The sequence below is a fragment of the Labeo rohita genome, unplaced genomic scaffold (assembly GCF_022985175.1).
Source record: "Labeo rohita strain BAU-BD-2019 unplaced genomic scaffold, IGBB_LRoh.1.0 scaffold_75, whole genome shotgun sequence".
In the NCBI taxonomy this organism is placed as follows: Eukaryota; Metazoa; Chordata; class Actinopteri; order Cypriniformes; family Cyprinidae; genus Labeo; species Labeo rohita.
In genome coordinates, this window is record NW_026129689.1 from 57,964 (window position 1) to 75,126 (window position 17,163).

General features: G+C 36.6%; 1 protein-coding gene across 2 annotated transcripts; it reads left to right on the forward strand.

Annotated features, from left to right (window-relative positions):
- Positions 1-4,760: 4,760 nt before the first annotated feature.
- LOC127161835 (gastrula zinc finger protein XlCGF26.1) lies at positions 4,761-9,063 on the forward strand. Of its 2 annotated transcripts, none has more exons than XM_051104588.1 (3): positions 4,761-4,851; positions 5,515-5,664; positions 7,621-9,063. In XM_051104588.1, exons 2-3 carry the CDS (start codon positions 5,580-5,582, stop codon positions 8,904-8,906), a joined length of 1,371 nt encoding a protein of 456 aa, XP_050960545.1. In that variant the 5' UTR covers positions 4,761-4,851; positions 5,515-5,579; the 3' UTR covers positions 8,907-9,063. The 2 variants fall into 2 exon arrangements, with proteins under 2 accessions (XP_050960545.1, XP_050960546.1); XM_051104589.1 differs by having other exon boundaries at positions 5,528-5,664.
- Positions 9,064-17,163: the final 8,100 nt, after the last annotated feature.

A 17,163-nucleotide genomic window follows, 5' to 3' on the forward strand; every position in this document is an offset into this window, starting at 1 on the left:
CGCCGCCTTCATTCATATTCATTAATTCATTCACATTGATCCAGCAGGATCGTAGACGCTTCATGTAAACTGACTCTACAGGATCTGAACTCAGGGCCTCGGCGGTGTTTGTCCCGTGATTCTTAGTTTTTAGTGACCGTTCAGCCAGAAATGAAAAGCCAGTCATTATTTAGTGTTCGTGGTGTTGTTCCAATGCCATCTGACCTTTGCTCTTTGGGGTTAGAAGGAGGACAGGGTTTGTACAAGGTGTCTAAAGTGTTTGAAGAACTTGAATTTGACTTTTTGAAATGTAAGGTCTGGAAAACACTTGAAAATGACAATATTTCTGAAGAGGTGCTTAAAAATGTTACTGAGTTATTGAAAGACAATGCATCTGTGAAATAATAATTTTGTCAGTAAGCACATACTGTATCTCTTCACACAATTAAAAAAAATACCCTTTTTGCTTATTTCACTTAAAGTCAGAAAACAATCGAGCTAAGTGTCGTGTAAACACGGCTGAAGATGCAAAAAGAGGAAATGAATCAATTGAGTGAATCAATTACACTGCAGCCGCTCCGATTGATTCAAACTTGTGACTTCTGTCTTTCATTTCAAGTGAATCACTAGCAAAAGCCAGATCAAATTAAAAGAGCCTTTCATTTGTAAATTTTGACATCACTTGTAATGATTTTAACAAGCACATAGTGATGGGTGAAACTGAGCTTTCTGAATCTCTGCACCAGTTAAACCATTGCACTGTAAAATGATTCACTACTTTGAAGCACTCCAGTCGGATTGTGTATCACGAATCATTTGATTTAGATCGGAAAGCGTTCATGAATCATTTAGCAAATGAATCATTCAAATCAAATGATTCATGATATGTAAATCAAATTCAGATCGGGACCTCAAAGCATTTGATTTAGATCGGAACTTCAGTGCGTGAATCTTTTTCTTCTGATTTTTTTTTTTTTTTTCTCAAATAGTAGAAAACATCAAACTATGAATGCAGTACAGTTATAAAAACTACAAAAAAAAGTATTTTTACACAAATACAAATGGTTTTACTATAGTAAAGTGTAGTATTCTTTGTAATACTTTGCATGTGTTTTATTTTTGCCATTTTTTCTTAGCATATTTTTATTGATCTATTTCTCTTTTTTAGAATTTGAAATGGAATATTCCTTGAAAATCAAAAAAAAAAGTGTCAGCGCCAGCAGCCTTGTGAAATGATTTTTACTCAAATGATCAAAAAAGAATAAAGGAGTTGAACAAATCTTATTTAATTATTTAAAATGTTTCTTAAAGACACCTTGTCCTCTGCTGTGACATCTTTGTCCTGTGGCGTGACAGTACAGGCGTCACACCACTGGACATTTTCTGTCACACCAAAGGACGCATTCGTTACTATTACTCTGATCGTCTTTATCTTTACATTAGCGCGACGGTTTGTTTCACGCAGCCAAGAGATGAAGCGGAGACCTGCACTGCTGCGGGACACGACACAACAGAGTGCGTCCGGGACAAAACTTGATGGTTGACAATAAAACGATTCTCAAGAATCGCAAAATAGAAATATCCGAACAAAATAAAAAACCTAAATTGTTATTCATCTATTGCACAAAAACGACTAATATGACATAAAAATGATTAACAGGCGCAAAAATAGGCAGTTCAGATTTAAAACTCTTGTTTACAGCTTGAGCAATGAGCCATCTGTTGATTTCTGGAACACATATTGACCAATCAGAGGTGTTTAAGTTAGAATCCACTCACCGCTTATAAGTTTTTGCCCAGTGCTGAATGTCGCATGCTCGTGAATTGTCTCATTACAACACACGAAGTGTAGACATTGTGGAAGATTCATTGTGCATATATTCACTGTGTTATAAGAGCTTTATGAGATCACGATGAACTGAGATGTTTTATCTTTAAGGGAGCACTGTTTGCTCTGCACAGCAGACGATGCTTTTCTGTTGAGAATAGCAGTGGTTTCTAAACGTTGATGCTGAGCCTAAATAACAAATATTTTATCAGGATCATTTATGCTGAGATCTTGTGGAAATTACAAGATGTTACAGAACTATTTCATGTACATTTCATGGATGTAGTAAAAAAACAAATCTACATAGGTTACTTTTATGCGGGCTTTTGCAGGCGGGAGCGGGACAAAACATGAATGTCGTGGACAGGAGCACGACGAAATAACACGTTTCTGCGGGACTGGGGCTAAAAAAATCTGTCCCGTGCAGGTCTCTAAAGGTGAAGTTTGCGTGCAGCGGTTGTAAGTTTTGAGCCGCCGTTCAGTCTGTGTTTAACGGTGGGATGAGGTTTGCTGCACCGAGTCTGAAGCAATCAATCACAGAACAGGAGAGAGGCCGTGCTTTGACCATTTTAATCTAACACATTAATAATGAAATTAAGCTATTTTAGGTTAATATTTAAATGAACTTTAAGCTATTCCCCTGGAGGATCACTGAGGCCCTGATTCTCTGTTGTAAAGGGTGGATTGTATTAAATCGCTGGAATATTTGTATTTAAAGACTTTAAAACAGTGCAAATGCTGTGGTTTGATGATCATGTTCAGATTGTGCTCCTGTACTGACAGATCTCTCATCTTTCACACTGTTCTCTGGCGTAACACGATATCAGCACAAGTTGTGTTAAATACTTCTGTCAGCTGCGATGAATCTATTGTACTGGTTAACACATCTGTAACTGGAGAGAGAGATGAGGAAGTGTAAATCTCGTCAAATTACTCAACTGTAGAAGTAATGATCACACGAGCTGGCGTCTCTCCGGGGAGAGGAAGGATGTGACACAGAACAAAACTACGATCAGAACCAGATTCTAACACCTCAACATCGCTCACATGAAAACCAGATGTAAACACCAGATCAAGCGTGTGATCTTTACGAGTAGAACCTGAAACTAGCTGTGTCGAATTAAAGGAGTCCAACAAACGTTGTGTTTTACAACGAATATGAATACTGGAATCTCCCAGGATTAACAGTCTGTCAGAACGAGGTGCCAGCGCTGACAAAAACTCTGAGAATTCACCAATAACGTCCTTATTATACTGAGGTGGTCTATAGATGAGAGCACAGAGTATGAGACTAGTTTGATCTTCATTAGCTGCACTTCAAACCTTGTAAAGGCATCAACAGGCAAACGTTTGCAGTGATGAAGGTTCCTGAACACAGAAGCCTGGAGTATTATGAAAGGTACAGTCGGCTGGAGTCAGTTCTCCTGAAGAGGTGACATCCACAGCATTTTGTCAGGTCTCTGTCAAAAAGAAGAAGTCCAAGTCCCTAGAGCTAAAAAAGTCATTCAGAATGAAAGTTTGATTTGAAAGAGATCTGGCATTTAGTAGTGCAACTTAACAGGAGAGGAGCTAAAGTTTCTGATGGAGTTTTTATAGGTGGCTTCATAACCTCTGGATTATCTGTCTGGTGACGAGCAGATGAACATAGTGAAGGAATACAGATGTTAAACACATCACTGGTGGTGTGAGACGTCTCATAAATACGATGAGACCCTCAATGGACATATCAGGGACGACATGCAATTCCTAGAGAGGTACAGATTTTGTAATATATATTAGGAATATCGATACCTTTAATTCTTATTTTTCATTAATGAACTAATATTTATCTATTCTACTATTATACATTTATTTTAATAAAAAAAGGTTGAGTCCTGATCATTTTGCTTTATTTATAAGTAATTTGTCAAGAATTATTATATAGCGTGTCATCACTATTTATATTCTACAAAAACATCCAAACAATATATTTGCTTTCTATCAAAGGCACATTAATACATTTATTAATCTGCTCTAAAGCCTCTTGATAGATCTGTGAAAGATGATCAGTCGTTGAAATATAATTACTGCAAAAGACACAATCACATTGACCAGACTCTTATAAAGTCAGCAGGAGGACAAATGTCTCCTAAAATCTCACAGTGAATCTCTTTTTCTTTAGCCGTGTGTGTGTGTGAATAGAAATGTGAAATGCTGGTGTTGAGTGTGTGTTGTGTGTTGATGTTTGTGTAATTGTTGTGATTGTTTGTGAGTGTGAATGAAGGTGTGTGTTTCCTGATCTGGATGATAATGAGTGCTGTAGATCTGCTGATGAGTCTCAGCGCTTCCTACAACTGCTCACATCCTTCCAGTGCTTCGTTTGCTTTGTCTTCAGCCGTAAGGACGACCTCCTGAAATCTCAATCAAACCGCAGCGTTTCAGCGCTTTAGTCAGACTTCAGGACTGTTTGAGCTCCTTCAAGAATCTGATGAAGATTCACACAGTCTCCTGATCTTCACCTCACACTTTCTACAGCTGCTGCTGGATATTCAGGTATTTTTCTTGTCAAAACGACATTTACTTCACTAATATCATAACATGTAAGTAGTTGTTTTCGTACTCCTGTGATGAATCTTCCTCTGTGTAAACAGGTTAATGCACTGAAACTGAACACTGTGCTGCCATATTTTTGTTGAATAAAGAAAAGTAATATATAATAATATATAAGAATTTAATCAATTATTTTCCTTTAAACTTGCCTTTCAAAAATTGCTCATATGAAAGAGCGTTACTGCTGAAATCAATCAAATCAAAGACAGACCGTAGATTCCTTACGGAATGTGAAGAAGTTACTTTTCTCTAAGTGTCTGTTATTTCATAGAGGACTGGAATGGGGAGTAAAATTATGTGTGAACATTAATTTTCAATAAATGAGAAGCTGTTTGTGAATCTGAGAGCTTTTTTATTTCTTTTTAAGTGTGTGAACAGGACTTTTATTGTGGCGGGGCGGGATGACGTCATCAGTCTGCGCCACACTCCTGCATCTGTGATTCTGCTGAAGAAAGGTTTGTGATTTTAATCCTTTATAGAGTTACAACCAATACAACCTGCTTAGACAGTTTGATAGAGAGCTTTGAAATGAATGAATGTAATGTTATAATGAATGTGATCACATTAATGAACATGTTTTTATAAGTAGAGCACATCCACACATGAGGAACATCTAAGGTCTCATTTCTCTCACTGTATAGTGAAGTTCATCATAAACTCGCTGTTTGTTCATTTTCAGATACTGAGCTTTTCTAAATCAGTTCAGACTCAACTGAATCAAGTGCTTGTGTAAATGATTCAGTGTTTGTAAGTGCTGCAATCACAGCAGACTGACGACACCTGCAGTACAGCACCGTCAATACAACAACAACAACAACACAAACATCTGTCATCACCACTAATACACTCACAGTGTTTACGTGAACGTGGAATCCATTAACTATAATCCACAAATCAGTACATACCAAATGTACATCATACAACATAAATACAAAACCTCTGTATGATCTGTGTTCTTTTATTAATGTGCAGTGCTAGTTTTGACTGTTTTTTATTTGTGTAATCAGATCAAGTCCATTAACTCTCGCTCTGACTGACTGACTACTGAATTACAGAGACTGACTACAGAGATTTAGTGTGCATTTATTTTTCTGTCTGTTCATTAATAATCATGACAGAGTTTCCAAACAGAGAGAAACTCCTGGAGAAGCAAGTGAGATCCACATAAAACACAGTCTTAAAGATGGCGTCTGTTAAAGAGGAGAGTGAAGACGTGAAGATTGAAGGAGAATTCAGAGTCAAACATGAAGATACGGAGGAACAAACAGGTTGGTTTATTCTCAAAGTCTTTCTTCATCATGAATCTCTTTACTGTGTTTACTACACATAGCTCATGACAAAATGAATAACGTCACTAATGAGGAAAAATAATAAGACATTTCTAAACAATTATTGTGTTTAACAGTAAACACAATATTTACTTCTGAAATAAAAACAACACATTTTAGACTGAAAAATAAAATGCAGTCTGGCATTTCATTTTTGACTACAATCTCGAGGCAAGACTGTAAATACAATGTAATGAATGTAAATACATGTTTTACAAAGCTTTTTGATGATGCTCACACAATAATAGAGTCAGTTCATATTAAAATGTCAAGTATCGCTTCAGTTTATTTTCACAGTTTTTATTTTCAGATTCACAATTAGTCTGTATGTAAATCCTGTGTGTTCGAGTCACAACGGCAGAATGTAAACGAGCTTTTATGGGAATAAGCAAAAGAAATGCAGTAACGTTTTTTCAGACAGTCAAACCAAAATATATCCAGACTTCAACATTTCTTACATTTATCACAGTTTATTTGCTATAGTTCAGAAAATGGTAATAAAATATGACAAGCAGTGTTGGGGTAAGTAATGCGAGTTACGTAATATTATTTTTTTCAAGTAACTAGTAAAGTAACGCATTACTTTTGAATTTCTAAGAAAATATTTAAAGAGTTACTTTTTCAAATAAGTAACACCAGTTAGTTTTCTCGATTTATTGATTGACAAGTCTCCTGTGGGGAAATTGTGAGTGAACATGATGTTACTGTTTTCTAGACTAAATGTGAACATGAAAAACAGATTCAGTTCCTCAAAATGAATAAAAACAGTGAAATGTAAACTCAAACCTGCAATAATTAAATATGTTAAATAAAACAAATATCCCTTATGTATTTAATCTCATTTTATTAACCGGTGTTTTTGCTGCTGACCTTCAATGATCCAATTCAACCATATTAATAAGACAAAATGACTTTAGATAAACGAACATTTGTGCTTCATTTTTATATCTGAAGAGTGATCTTCTGCATAAATGAACTTTTCTTTCAGTCTGAGGTAAATCATTTCACTTTTGGTGTAAAAGGGCTTTTACATTAGAATTGTTTCATATTAAAAACAAAGATTCAAGTCCTGCCCACATTTAATAAGTAACACAAAAGTAACGTAACGCATTACTTTCCATAAAAAGTAACTAAGTAACGTAATTAGTTACTTTTTCAGGGAGTAACACAAAATTGTAATGCATTACTTTTCAAAGTAACTTTCCCCAACACTGATGACAAGAACTCAGAGTTACACTGTGTAAATTCAGCTCAATAATGTCAGATAACTTCGTAATCCATTACATACCTCTCTATCAATCAACCAAAAATTCAGACAGCTGTTGGTATGACGATATTTACACTATCAATATATATAGTTTATATTTAAACTATCAATACTTTGTTACATTGAATTACCAAGTAATGCTTAATTTTGGTCAGTCTGTGGTGTAAAAAAGGTTGCATTAACAATTAAAGAAACTCTTAGGCAAAACATGGTCAGGTCAAAGTGCATGAATAAACATTTTTTTTATCGTTAGTGCACTGTATGAAGAATTTCTGGGTATAATATGTCACAGTTTACTTTATTTTGCTGTCCTCTCTTACTTAAATTAACAACAGTCTCCTGTACCCACTAGTAAAAATATCAAAAATTATATCCAGTGTCTGAATAATTTTTGGTTTGACTGTAGAAATCAATCAACAACTGTATATTGATTTTATATAAAGTTTTTATAAAAAGTGGGTTTTTATAAAAAGTTTAATAACTGCCAGTTTGAAAGTATTTGGGACGTGTTACTCTTGTTGTTGACAAGAGGTTCTGAGATTACAGGTTACACGTTACATGTCTAGGTGTTTTCATGGCTTTGTACCATTAAACTGGCGTTGACTTGTTTTTGTTCCTGTTTTCTCTAGACCTGATGCCCCTGAAAGAGGAGAGTCAGGAACTGAATGAAATGGAAGAGAAAAATCAGTATGTGAAAAGTCATGACTTCATAACTGCAGACAAATCTTCTAGTTACTCACAGACTCATAAAACACAAACTAGGAACCTTAAAGTCCAGATGAGCGTTTACACCGGAGAGAAGCCGTTCATCTGTGAACAGTGTGGAAAGAGTTTCAGGCGAAAACAAAGCCTTCAAATCCACTTAAAAATCCACAGTGGAGAGAAACTGTTCATTTGCCCTCAGTGCGGACAGAGATTTACACTGAAAAAAACACTCAGTGCCCACATGAGAGTTCACACGGGAGAGAAGCCGTACTCCTGCCAACAGTGTGGGAAGAGTTTCCCACGGAAAGGAAATCTTAAAATTCACATGAGAATTCACACTGGAGAAAAGCCGTACCCCTGCCAGCACTGTGGCAAGAGCTTCTCGGTAAAAGGAAATCTTAAAAATCACCTGCAGGTTCACAGCGGGGAGAAGCCGTTCATGTGCTCTCAATGCGGAAAGAGTTTCTTACAAAACAGACAACTTGAGGTTCACATGCGGGTCCACACCGGGGAGAGGCTGTTCATCTGCTCTCAGTGTGTGAAGAGCTTTAAGCAGAAAAAAGAACTTGATGCCCACATGAAAATTCACACTGGAGAGAAACCTCACACCTGCAAACTGTGTGGGAAGAGCTACAAAATCAAAGGACACCTTACGATTCACATGAGAGTTCACACCGGAGAGAAGCCGTTCGTTTGTGATCACTGTGGAAAGAGTTTCCGATATAAAGAAAGTCTTAATCATCACATGAGGATTCACTCAGGAGAGAAATGTTTTATCTGTCATCTGTGTGGAATGAGTTTCCCAGACAGGAATCACCTCGAGAATCATGCAAAGATTCACGCCGGAGAGAAGCTCTTCATGTGCCATCACTGCGGAAAGAGTTTCAAACAAAGAGCGAACCTTGAGAATCACAGGAGGATTCACACCGGAGAGAAACCTTACACCTGCACTCAATGTGGAAGGAGCTTCACGGTTAAAGGACACCTTGAGTATCACATGAGACTTCACACCGGAGAGAAGCCGTTCACCTGCCCGAACTGTGGAAAGAGCTTCACAAATAAAGGAAACCTTAAGACTCACTTGAGAGTTCACACTGGAGAGAAACCTTACAAGTGTCTGCAGTGTGAAAATAGTTTCACATACCACACAGAACTGAAACGGCATTTGCAAACTCATTCTGGAGAGAAACTGCTGTTTTCCTCAGCGTGAAAGGAGTTTAGCAAAGGGAGAAATTTCAACAGTCTTTGTTGCATTGACTCTGGAGAAAAATAATTCAATTGTGATTAGTCTAATAAAAACATCACATCTAGACATACCAATGGATGTAAATGTGAGACTGTGTTTGTGTTCTTTAAAAGAATTAAAGAGTCCCATTACAAAAAGATTTTCAAGTGTGCTGCTGGTATACTCCTTTAAACTAAAAATGAGAAAGTATTCTTTTAGAAAAATAATTAAAATACACTTATTCATAAGTGAGTTGTACTGACAGAAAAGTCTATGTATATTTGCCCTATATCAATCCTTTGATGAAGATACATTGAAAATTAGTATTTAGTGTAAGTATTTTAATTATACTTGCTTGTAGTTGTTGACTCTTAAAGAGCCTTTTATAGATTTACATATTTTCTTAGAAACCTACATTTTTTGAGTTTTTGAATTAGAATGTTTTGTAATGCACTGGTAATGTACAAATTAAATAATTAACTCTTTTCCCACCATTGACTAAAAATGACCAGCAATCCACGTTTTCACTGTTATATGGTAGGGGGCGCTATCATATAACGCCTTCTGAAAGAGTACTGAATCTCCAGATCCCACAGCTGCTGAAGAAGCAGAAGCAAGCAAAGGAGGCGTTGTTTACACACATGTAAAACAATGTTCATCAGACACTAGACAGCATTTAAAATCAAAGCTGCCTAACGTTACCAAATGAAATGGTAAAGACTGTGAAGCTTTGGGGGCGATGAACTCGATCTACTCCATCTGTGTCCTGACAGAGAAAGAAAGAAAAAACAAACAACAACGGAGATATGGGCCATCTTGATATATTTTGGAAATATAATTGTAGTCCCTGCAAAAAAAAAAACATGGTTGCAGATTTCATATTTCTTATTTAATTAAAATGAAAATATTGTATAACATTGTGCTAAATTAAAAGTGTAGTCGGAAATAATCTAAATAGTTGGGCCTGTTGTTTTTTTCCTTTGTAATGTAATTTTGTGCTTTGGTAAGGATAACGAATCAGGGATCGGGATATGAGAGGGGGCGAGAGGTGCAAAAAGAGTGAGATGGAAATGTCAGACTGACATGAGTTTTTCCATGAGAAACACCAGCACTGTAGTCCATCTCAAGGACATTAGAGAGAACTTTGAGCAAGTGAACTTTTTTTAGTTACTGCTGGTTAAGCGTGGCTGTGGAGCTCCTGACTAATTCAAAGTGCCTCACAGACACTAACAGGAGAACTGCTGCGGTGAGCCAATGCTTCTTGCATAAACTGTCTAGGATCACACTTGCGGATAAAGATAGCGATAAGAGGAATGACAACATATGTGGACCGTGCTGACAGGATTGTCGTCAACCGCTGACCAGAGTGAGAGGATCGGAGTTCAGAAGGGCCTTTCTGTAATGATTGGTATCACCGTTATATGTCAAACTGCATTACCCATAAACCTGATGGTCACAGGAAATAACGTGATAATAATAATAAAAAAGGAGATCTGTCAAATGCATGACACGTTGTGTTTAATCATAATATTTCATGATAGAGTGAACAGAAAAGCATGGTGTCAGAATACTAAAAGAACTCATAGGAAGAGAAGATGGACTCCGCTGGCGTGCCGATGCCCAGGATGGACTGGGATTCTCTGGATTTGTCTGACAGATGGAGGAGATTCTGACAACACTGAGCTGATGTTCAAGGGCCCGTTCCATGAAAAATCGGAAGAGGAACACTGCTGTTATCTCCTGCTGGGTGTAGGGGAGAAAGAGTGAGACGTTTATAACACCTGGACATTGACTGAAGAAAATGCAAAACTTCTAAGCACATACAGATTCAAAGCATACATGATGGCAAAGAAAAAACATGTTTTTCGCATGCTACAAATTCCATGAGAAATGAAAGGAAATGAAATTGTTAGTTAAAGACTGTGTGTACACTAATGTAGACGAGATTCTAAAGGACAGAATAGTTTTTGCCATAAACTCAAAAGTGAAAGAAAAACTGCTAAACTACAGACCAGATCTCACCCTAGAAAAAGCCATAGACATTGCACGATCTCACACAGTAGCACAGGGTCAACTAAAGTCTATGTCCAGACCACACAGTGCAGCTCAGAAGCCACAGGTCGTGCACACCGTTTAAACGAGGTAACCGGCAAGGTCATGCGAAAATAGCCTTCAAAGCTAAGCGGGACAGCACAAAATCTATGATGTGGATGATGCACGCAGGTGTACCAAGATAAGGAGAAATGCCCAGCAATGGGTAGACAATGTAAGAAGTGCGAGAAACTAAACCACTTCTCTAAGGCTTACAAGTCAACAGCCTTGGAAACAAAAAGCGGTGCACGCTGTAAGCAACGACACTGAGCCAGACTGTGAAACAACAAAGGAATTCTTCATTGACACGATAAATGAAGAACACAGTAAAGTGGCTTTTGCCAAAACTGATGTAGGTTTGAATCTACACAAAATGAGATTTAAATTGGAGTAATTTAACACAAGTAAACAATCCCAGTAAACAAAATTAGAGATGTCACACACCTCTGTAAACTAAAACCAGCAAAAAAAACTATAAGGATATAGAGGAGAACCCCTATTTGTAAAAGACCAGCTCCAATGCAAACATAAACAGACCAAAACCATGCAGGAATTTTATGTCATTGACACCCAAGTGCCACCAATACTACTAGGACTTAAAGCGTGCCTAGAAATGGATTTGATAAATCTGGTAATCTCCATACAAACAAGTAGCAGACAGAACAACGACCTGTTCAGTGAATTCAAAGATGTGTGAACAGGGGAATTCCCAGACGAGTGTAAAATACACCTTGATCCAGCTGCCATTCCAGTAGTATATTCTCCATGAAAGGTTCCATTCACCTTGCGCTGACACTTGAAGGAGGAATTAAACAGAATGGAATAGAATGTCAAGGAATAATCTCAAAGGCGACCGAACTGACAGACTGGGCCAATGCCTTAATCGTAGTGGAAAAACCCTGCACCAGGGAACTCCACATATGCCTTGATCTGCACGACCTCAATAAGGCGATCAAACGGCCGCATTATCCACTACCAATACACTAATACTTCAGTGTTTTAGACGCCAGATGAAGGTACTGGGTCATCAAGTTGGCAAAAAAATCTTCTAAGCGTACAACTTTGAACACGATTTTTGGATGATACCGGTTCCTTTGTCTGCCGCTCGGAACAGTCTCTGCGCCGGACGAGTTCCAGAGCAAAATAGATGAGACATGAGGGGCTGTTTGGAGTAGCAGCTTTAAAAGTGTACTTGCTGCTGTCCACGTTACATCATTTTTGAGTAAATTGAGTGCTTGGAAAAAAAAATATGTGTCCTTCCACATTCACAGCCAAAGAGTACACTTTGACAGACTTGCCTTAATCGGGGGTTGAACTCAGCACTCAAGCCGAGCCGAGCCTGCAGTACTTCAGAATGAGTACAGAACAAATGGAGGACCTGCTGTCAGTTATTGGACCTGACATCACAGGGATGTCTATAAATTATCGGACACCAACTGGGCCAAAGGAAAAACTTGCAGTAACACTGAGGTAAGCAATTTTCTGTTTAACCTATTTGTATATCTGATTTACACTGTAATATTATGTTGTTGGAAGAAAGAAAAAAATTATTTCAAAACAATAATTCGTTAAATTAATTTTACCATGTAAGCCATATGACAAGATAACTACGGTGATCGGGAGGGGACACCTTCGGTTCACTTAAGTTTGTCGTGGCCACGACATATCAACTCGTGGGAACATCATATTATGTCGTGGCCACGAGATGCTGTGATGAGGGAACGACATCCATTTCATCCAGTTTAATGTGTAAACAAACCTGATTGACCATAGTAACCCGGAATTATCAGAGACAGATTTATTACCATTTTATTTTGAATTAAGGAATTACCCAGCAAACACAGAACGTTCCCCTAACGTTCCCCTATGGTTCCCGTTTGGTTATTTTTTTGGGAACCAAATGAGAACGTTCTAGGAACGTTCCCTGTAGGTTGTCTTTTTAATAACCTACAGGTTATAATAACCCTGCAGGTTATTTTTTTTTTTTTAATTTTATAACCTAAAAACAACCTTCCCAGAACGTTCCCTGCAGGTAATTTTTAGGTTTTATTTTTATAACCCTACAGAAAACGTTCCCGGAACGTTCCCTGTAGGTTATTTTTAGATTGCATTTTTACAACCTACAGGGAACATTCCCAGAACGTTCCCTGCAGGTTATTTTTTGGTTTATTTTATAACCTAAAAACAACCTTCCCAGAGCGTTCCCTGCAGATTGTTTTTAAGTTTTATTTTTATAACCTATAAAGAAACTTCCCAGAACGTTCCCTGCAGGTTATTTTTAGTTGCCATATCCGTGTAAACTAATAAAAACTTGGCAGATCTTTCTGATCATTCTAATGCTGAAATGTATTCTTTTTCATCATAAACAAACTATTTTTTGCAGAATTTCATGTCTGAAATAAGCCTTTAATAAAGTGTAGACATCAAAGTGGTCAAATCGCATTATAATTATAATATAATTCCAATTAAGCGAAGGTTAAGCGTAGTCAATAAATCATATCATTAACACTGGGTTTGTTTGTATATTTCTTTTCTGCGCGCCTCTGTTCTGCACGCGCTTCTCCAGCACGCGCTCAATCCTGCCTTCCACAGAAAGCCGCGCACTCGCGTAATTTAAAAATTAACGGTCATTTCGTTTTACTGACTGACTAACATTCGTTGATTGATCGCTTTAATGAATAATTACTTATAATTAATATATATACGAGAGTAAATATTGTGATTTCAGGGGAATTTGACACGTCTAATTGAAGAGAACATGATGTTAACGGAGAAGTTGTTGTGTACTGACCAAAAGAGAGAAGCACATCGTCGTTAATTCAGTAGTAAGAAACGAATGTAATACTATTCTAAGTAAGGTCAAATAAATGTTATTCGTTTTCAATGTCTGTAAAAATAAAATTAACATTTTTAAAATCAAATATTTTGTTGAAGTCAGTGTTATTTGGTGCTTTAATAAACAAAATCTGGGTTATGGTACTTCTAACCTTATATATTAACGAATAAAACAAATCTATTAAAGGATAATTTAATCTCATTTTATGGTGGCTAAATGTGCTCTAAATATCTGTAAGGATTAAACAATAGTTTAAAACAAGACATGGTTTGTAGTAGTGATAATTGAGGTCCACATCCGTCTGTTTTCCATGCTGCCTACTACGGGACGCGGAGTGCTGACGTACGGCAGCGGTATGGGAGTGAAGAGGTTAGGAGAACTTTGAACTTAGGGAACCTTCTAGGAACATAAATAGAACATTCCTTATTGGTTTGCCAGGAAAGTTTTCTTAACGTAAATAGAACGTTCCCTGTAGGTTAGGGGAACGTTCTGGAAACCTACTGGGAACGTTCTGGGAACCAAAACCTAACGTTCCCAGAACGTTCTGGAAACCAAAGATTGTTAGCTGGGTATTATATTAATTATTATAGAAATAAATACATTATTAAATGATTATATTAACAACAGGGGATGCTGTCTGTGTGAATGCTGTCTGTGCGCGATGCATTCGAAAGAAGTTTGTCATTAATAAATATTACCCAAAGTACATCAAATAAAATAGGCCTACAAGATATTTTTATCCAACATTCTATTAACTGATCATTTTTTAAGTATTATTATTATTATTAGCCTATTATTTTATTTTCGTTTATGTTCCATCTCTTTACTTAACGTTCTATATGAAAATACTGTAAATGCTCGACATATGTTATATGACTGTGATTTTTACTGGAATGCAGTTTAAAGGTTGAATTATATTTTATTTTGTTTCGTCTAATTATTAGACTAGTGTTTTAGTGAGGAATGAATCATTCACGTAGTTTAATTTGTAAATGAAAACACTCATTTATCGTCACACACGGGCATAAATACAATTATATAGTCAAAACATTATTGGCATAATTGTCAAGCATTAATAAAATTAGCCCTAACCAGTTATTAAAATAATAATAGCCTAACCATAATAATAATAATAATAGGCTAATAATAAATTATAAGTGACTTATAAGTGGCTATATTTTTTATATTTATTGTGTATTGTGTAACGTTCTGCCCTATATGCTAGTATTTGCTATATTTTGCAAATACTGTAAACAATTATGCCAATAAAGTTTTGATAGAAGTTTTGATTGTATTTATGCCTGTGTGTGACAAATATTGAATAAAAATATCTTGTAGGCCTATTTTATTTGATGTACTTTGTATTTATTAATGATAAACTTCTTTCGAATGCATCTCGTGACCGCCCACATGTAGAAAACAAATTTGGAAGCCGTTTATCCTTCTTTTTTTAAAAAAAAAAAAAAAGAAAAGAAAAAATCAAACTGAAATCTTTTTTGTTTTTCTGAACAAATGAAAAAATGAAAAAAGGAGCCGTCTTCTCCTCAGGCCCGGTTCCAGAACCAAATCACTGAGGGTGCTTCTGAAAATTGTGAGGGTGCTCACAAAAAATATGCATGGAACTGTATGAAAACGGTACCACCAAATAGGACTGAGTAATATAAATCGTCTACACTAGTATCGTAATTGTAGTTTCAACAAATGCCATCTAACATCAAGAATACACTGTGAAGGTTATTACTGCATGCTCATCTAGGAGCAGTTCACATGTCGCGCCTAAAAACGCGTTCTTTCCAAAGCGCTAAGTTACGCTCCCATGGCGTCTGTCGTTACTAGGCAACCATGGCCTACGCTCTCCATGAAGACAAGTTAGTTTCAGCAAATGATAAATGGCTTTCTAGCACTGCCCTGCTACAAAATGTATTTTAAAAATGTCTATCCCTGTACAGCTATGATCAGCTGTTTCACCGTCTTGGCTGAGTTTTCAATGTTGTTTCTATAAAGGATGAAGCTGATTGGTTGGTTCGTGTCACATGACCCGAGGTGCGCTTTTAACAATTCAGCTTGTGCATTTACAGTATTTTTTACAGAATTTGCAGCGTTAAAACTAGTACACGTTTAACATGATAGCAAGCAAGATATGGAATAAAAAAATGTCCCATTCCATGTATTAATTTTTGTCTAGTCTGCGTGTTCATTAATTTAAAAATTAATACGCTATTAATAATTTTATCTGAGGGTGCTTTTGCTTTTGTTTGGGGGTGCTTAGCACCCTCAAGCACCCCCGTAGAACCGGGCCTGCTTCTCCTTTCTGCTTATTTCATTTCAAATTGAAAAACAAAGGATCAAAACGTACACGGACTTTTCTCCTTAATGAGAACGTTCATGCAAACTTACTTTAAAATAACAAGCTTTACCAGTGTTACTATTACTTATGACTTTTAAAACCAGGTGAAATGACAATTGTACATTTTACTGCCATTAAAAACTCTCAACAGTAGATATATTTGCACATCGCAAACAATGCTCGACGATCACACTGACGGTTTACAAACACTTCAACAATATAATAAATATAATGAAATAAATAAAGATACTTACTTTGAACGATGAAGTTTGAAAGGTTGAGGAAGTTTGTTGTGATCTCGTACTGCACCTTTAAATGACGATCAAAATGGCGCCATCATGTGCTTGTAAAATGGATGTGCATGTCCAGTAAACAGTTCAAATGAAGTTGGTCTGACCATTTTTGAACCAACTTATTAAATCAACTTTTTTCAGTTTTAATGTCCAGTTAATAGTAGAAAGATTTCTACTATTACTAGAAGAAGAAGTCATTACTATCTTCCATCTCACTCTTGCAGCTCACTTCTATGGTTTATTTTCATTAGAGATGTGGTTTAATCTGGAAAACCAAAAGTTTCTTTGTGTCAGTTTTACAGTTAAATAAAATATACATCATTACTTTATACAAGACGTAGATTGCAGTGTGGTGTGATGCTGTACATACTGTATAACGATATTATAATTAGGGCTGTTTATTTTACCCATTTATTTGGTGAAATTAATTATGGAAAAAATAACATGTTAAAGGGATAGCTTACCCAAAAAAGATTTTTTTTTTTTTTTACTTACCCTCAAGGCATCACTGCATCATAACATCAGTGGTCCATACTCTATGTTGGTAGCGTTATAAAGCCAAAGTTACTTTGTCATCCGCCATGTTTGACACGTTGTCAAAAAGAGACTGGTCGACTTGGAGCTCCCATTTTATTTAAACCTTTAGCATTAAAGAACAACGCCACTCGATGATAA

What these genes read in the sequence shown, in the direction of transcription:
- LOC127161835 (XM_051104588.1), top strand. Translation starts at nt 5,580, where the DNA reads ATGGCGTCTGTTAAAGAGGAGAGTGAAGACGTGAAGATTGAAGGAGAA. An exon ending in AGATACGGAGGAACAAACAG is followed by an intron (nt 5,665 to 7,620) that starts GTTGGTTTATTC and finishes TGTTTTCTCTAG; the next exon opens with ACCTGATGCCCCTGAAAGAG.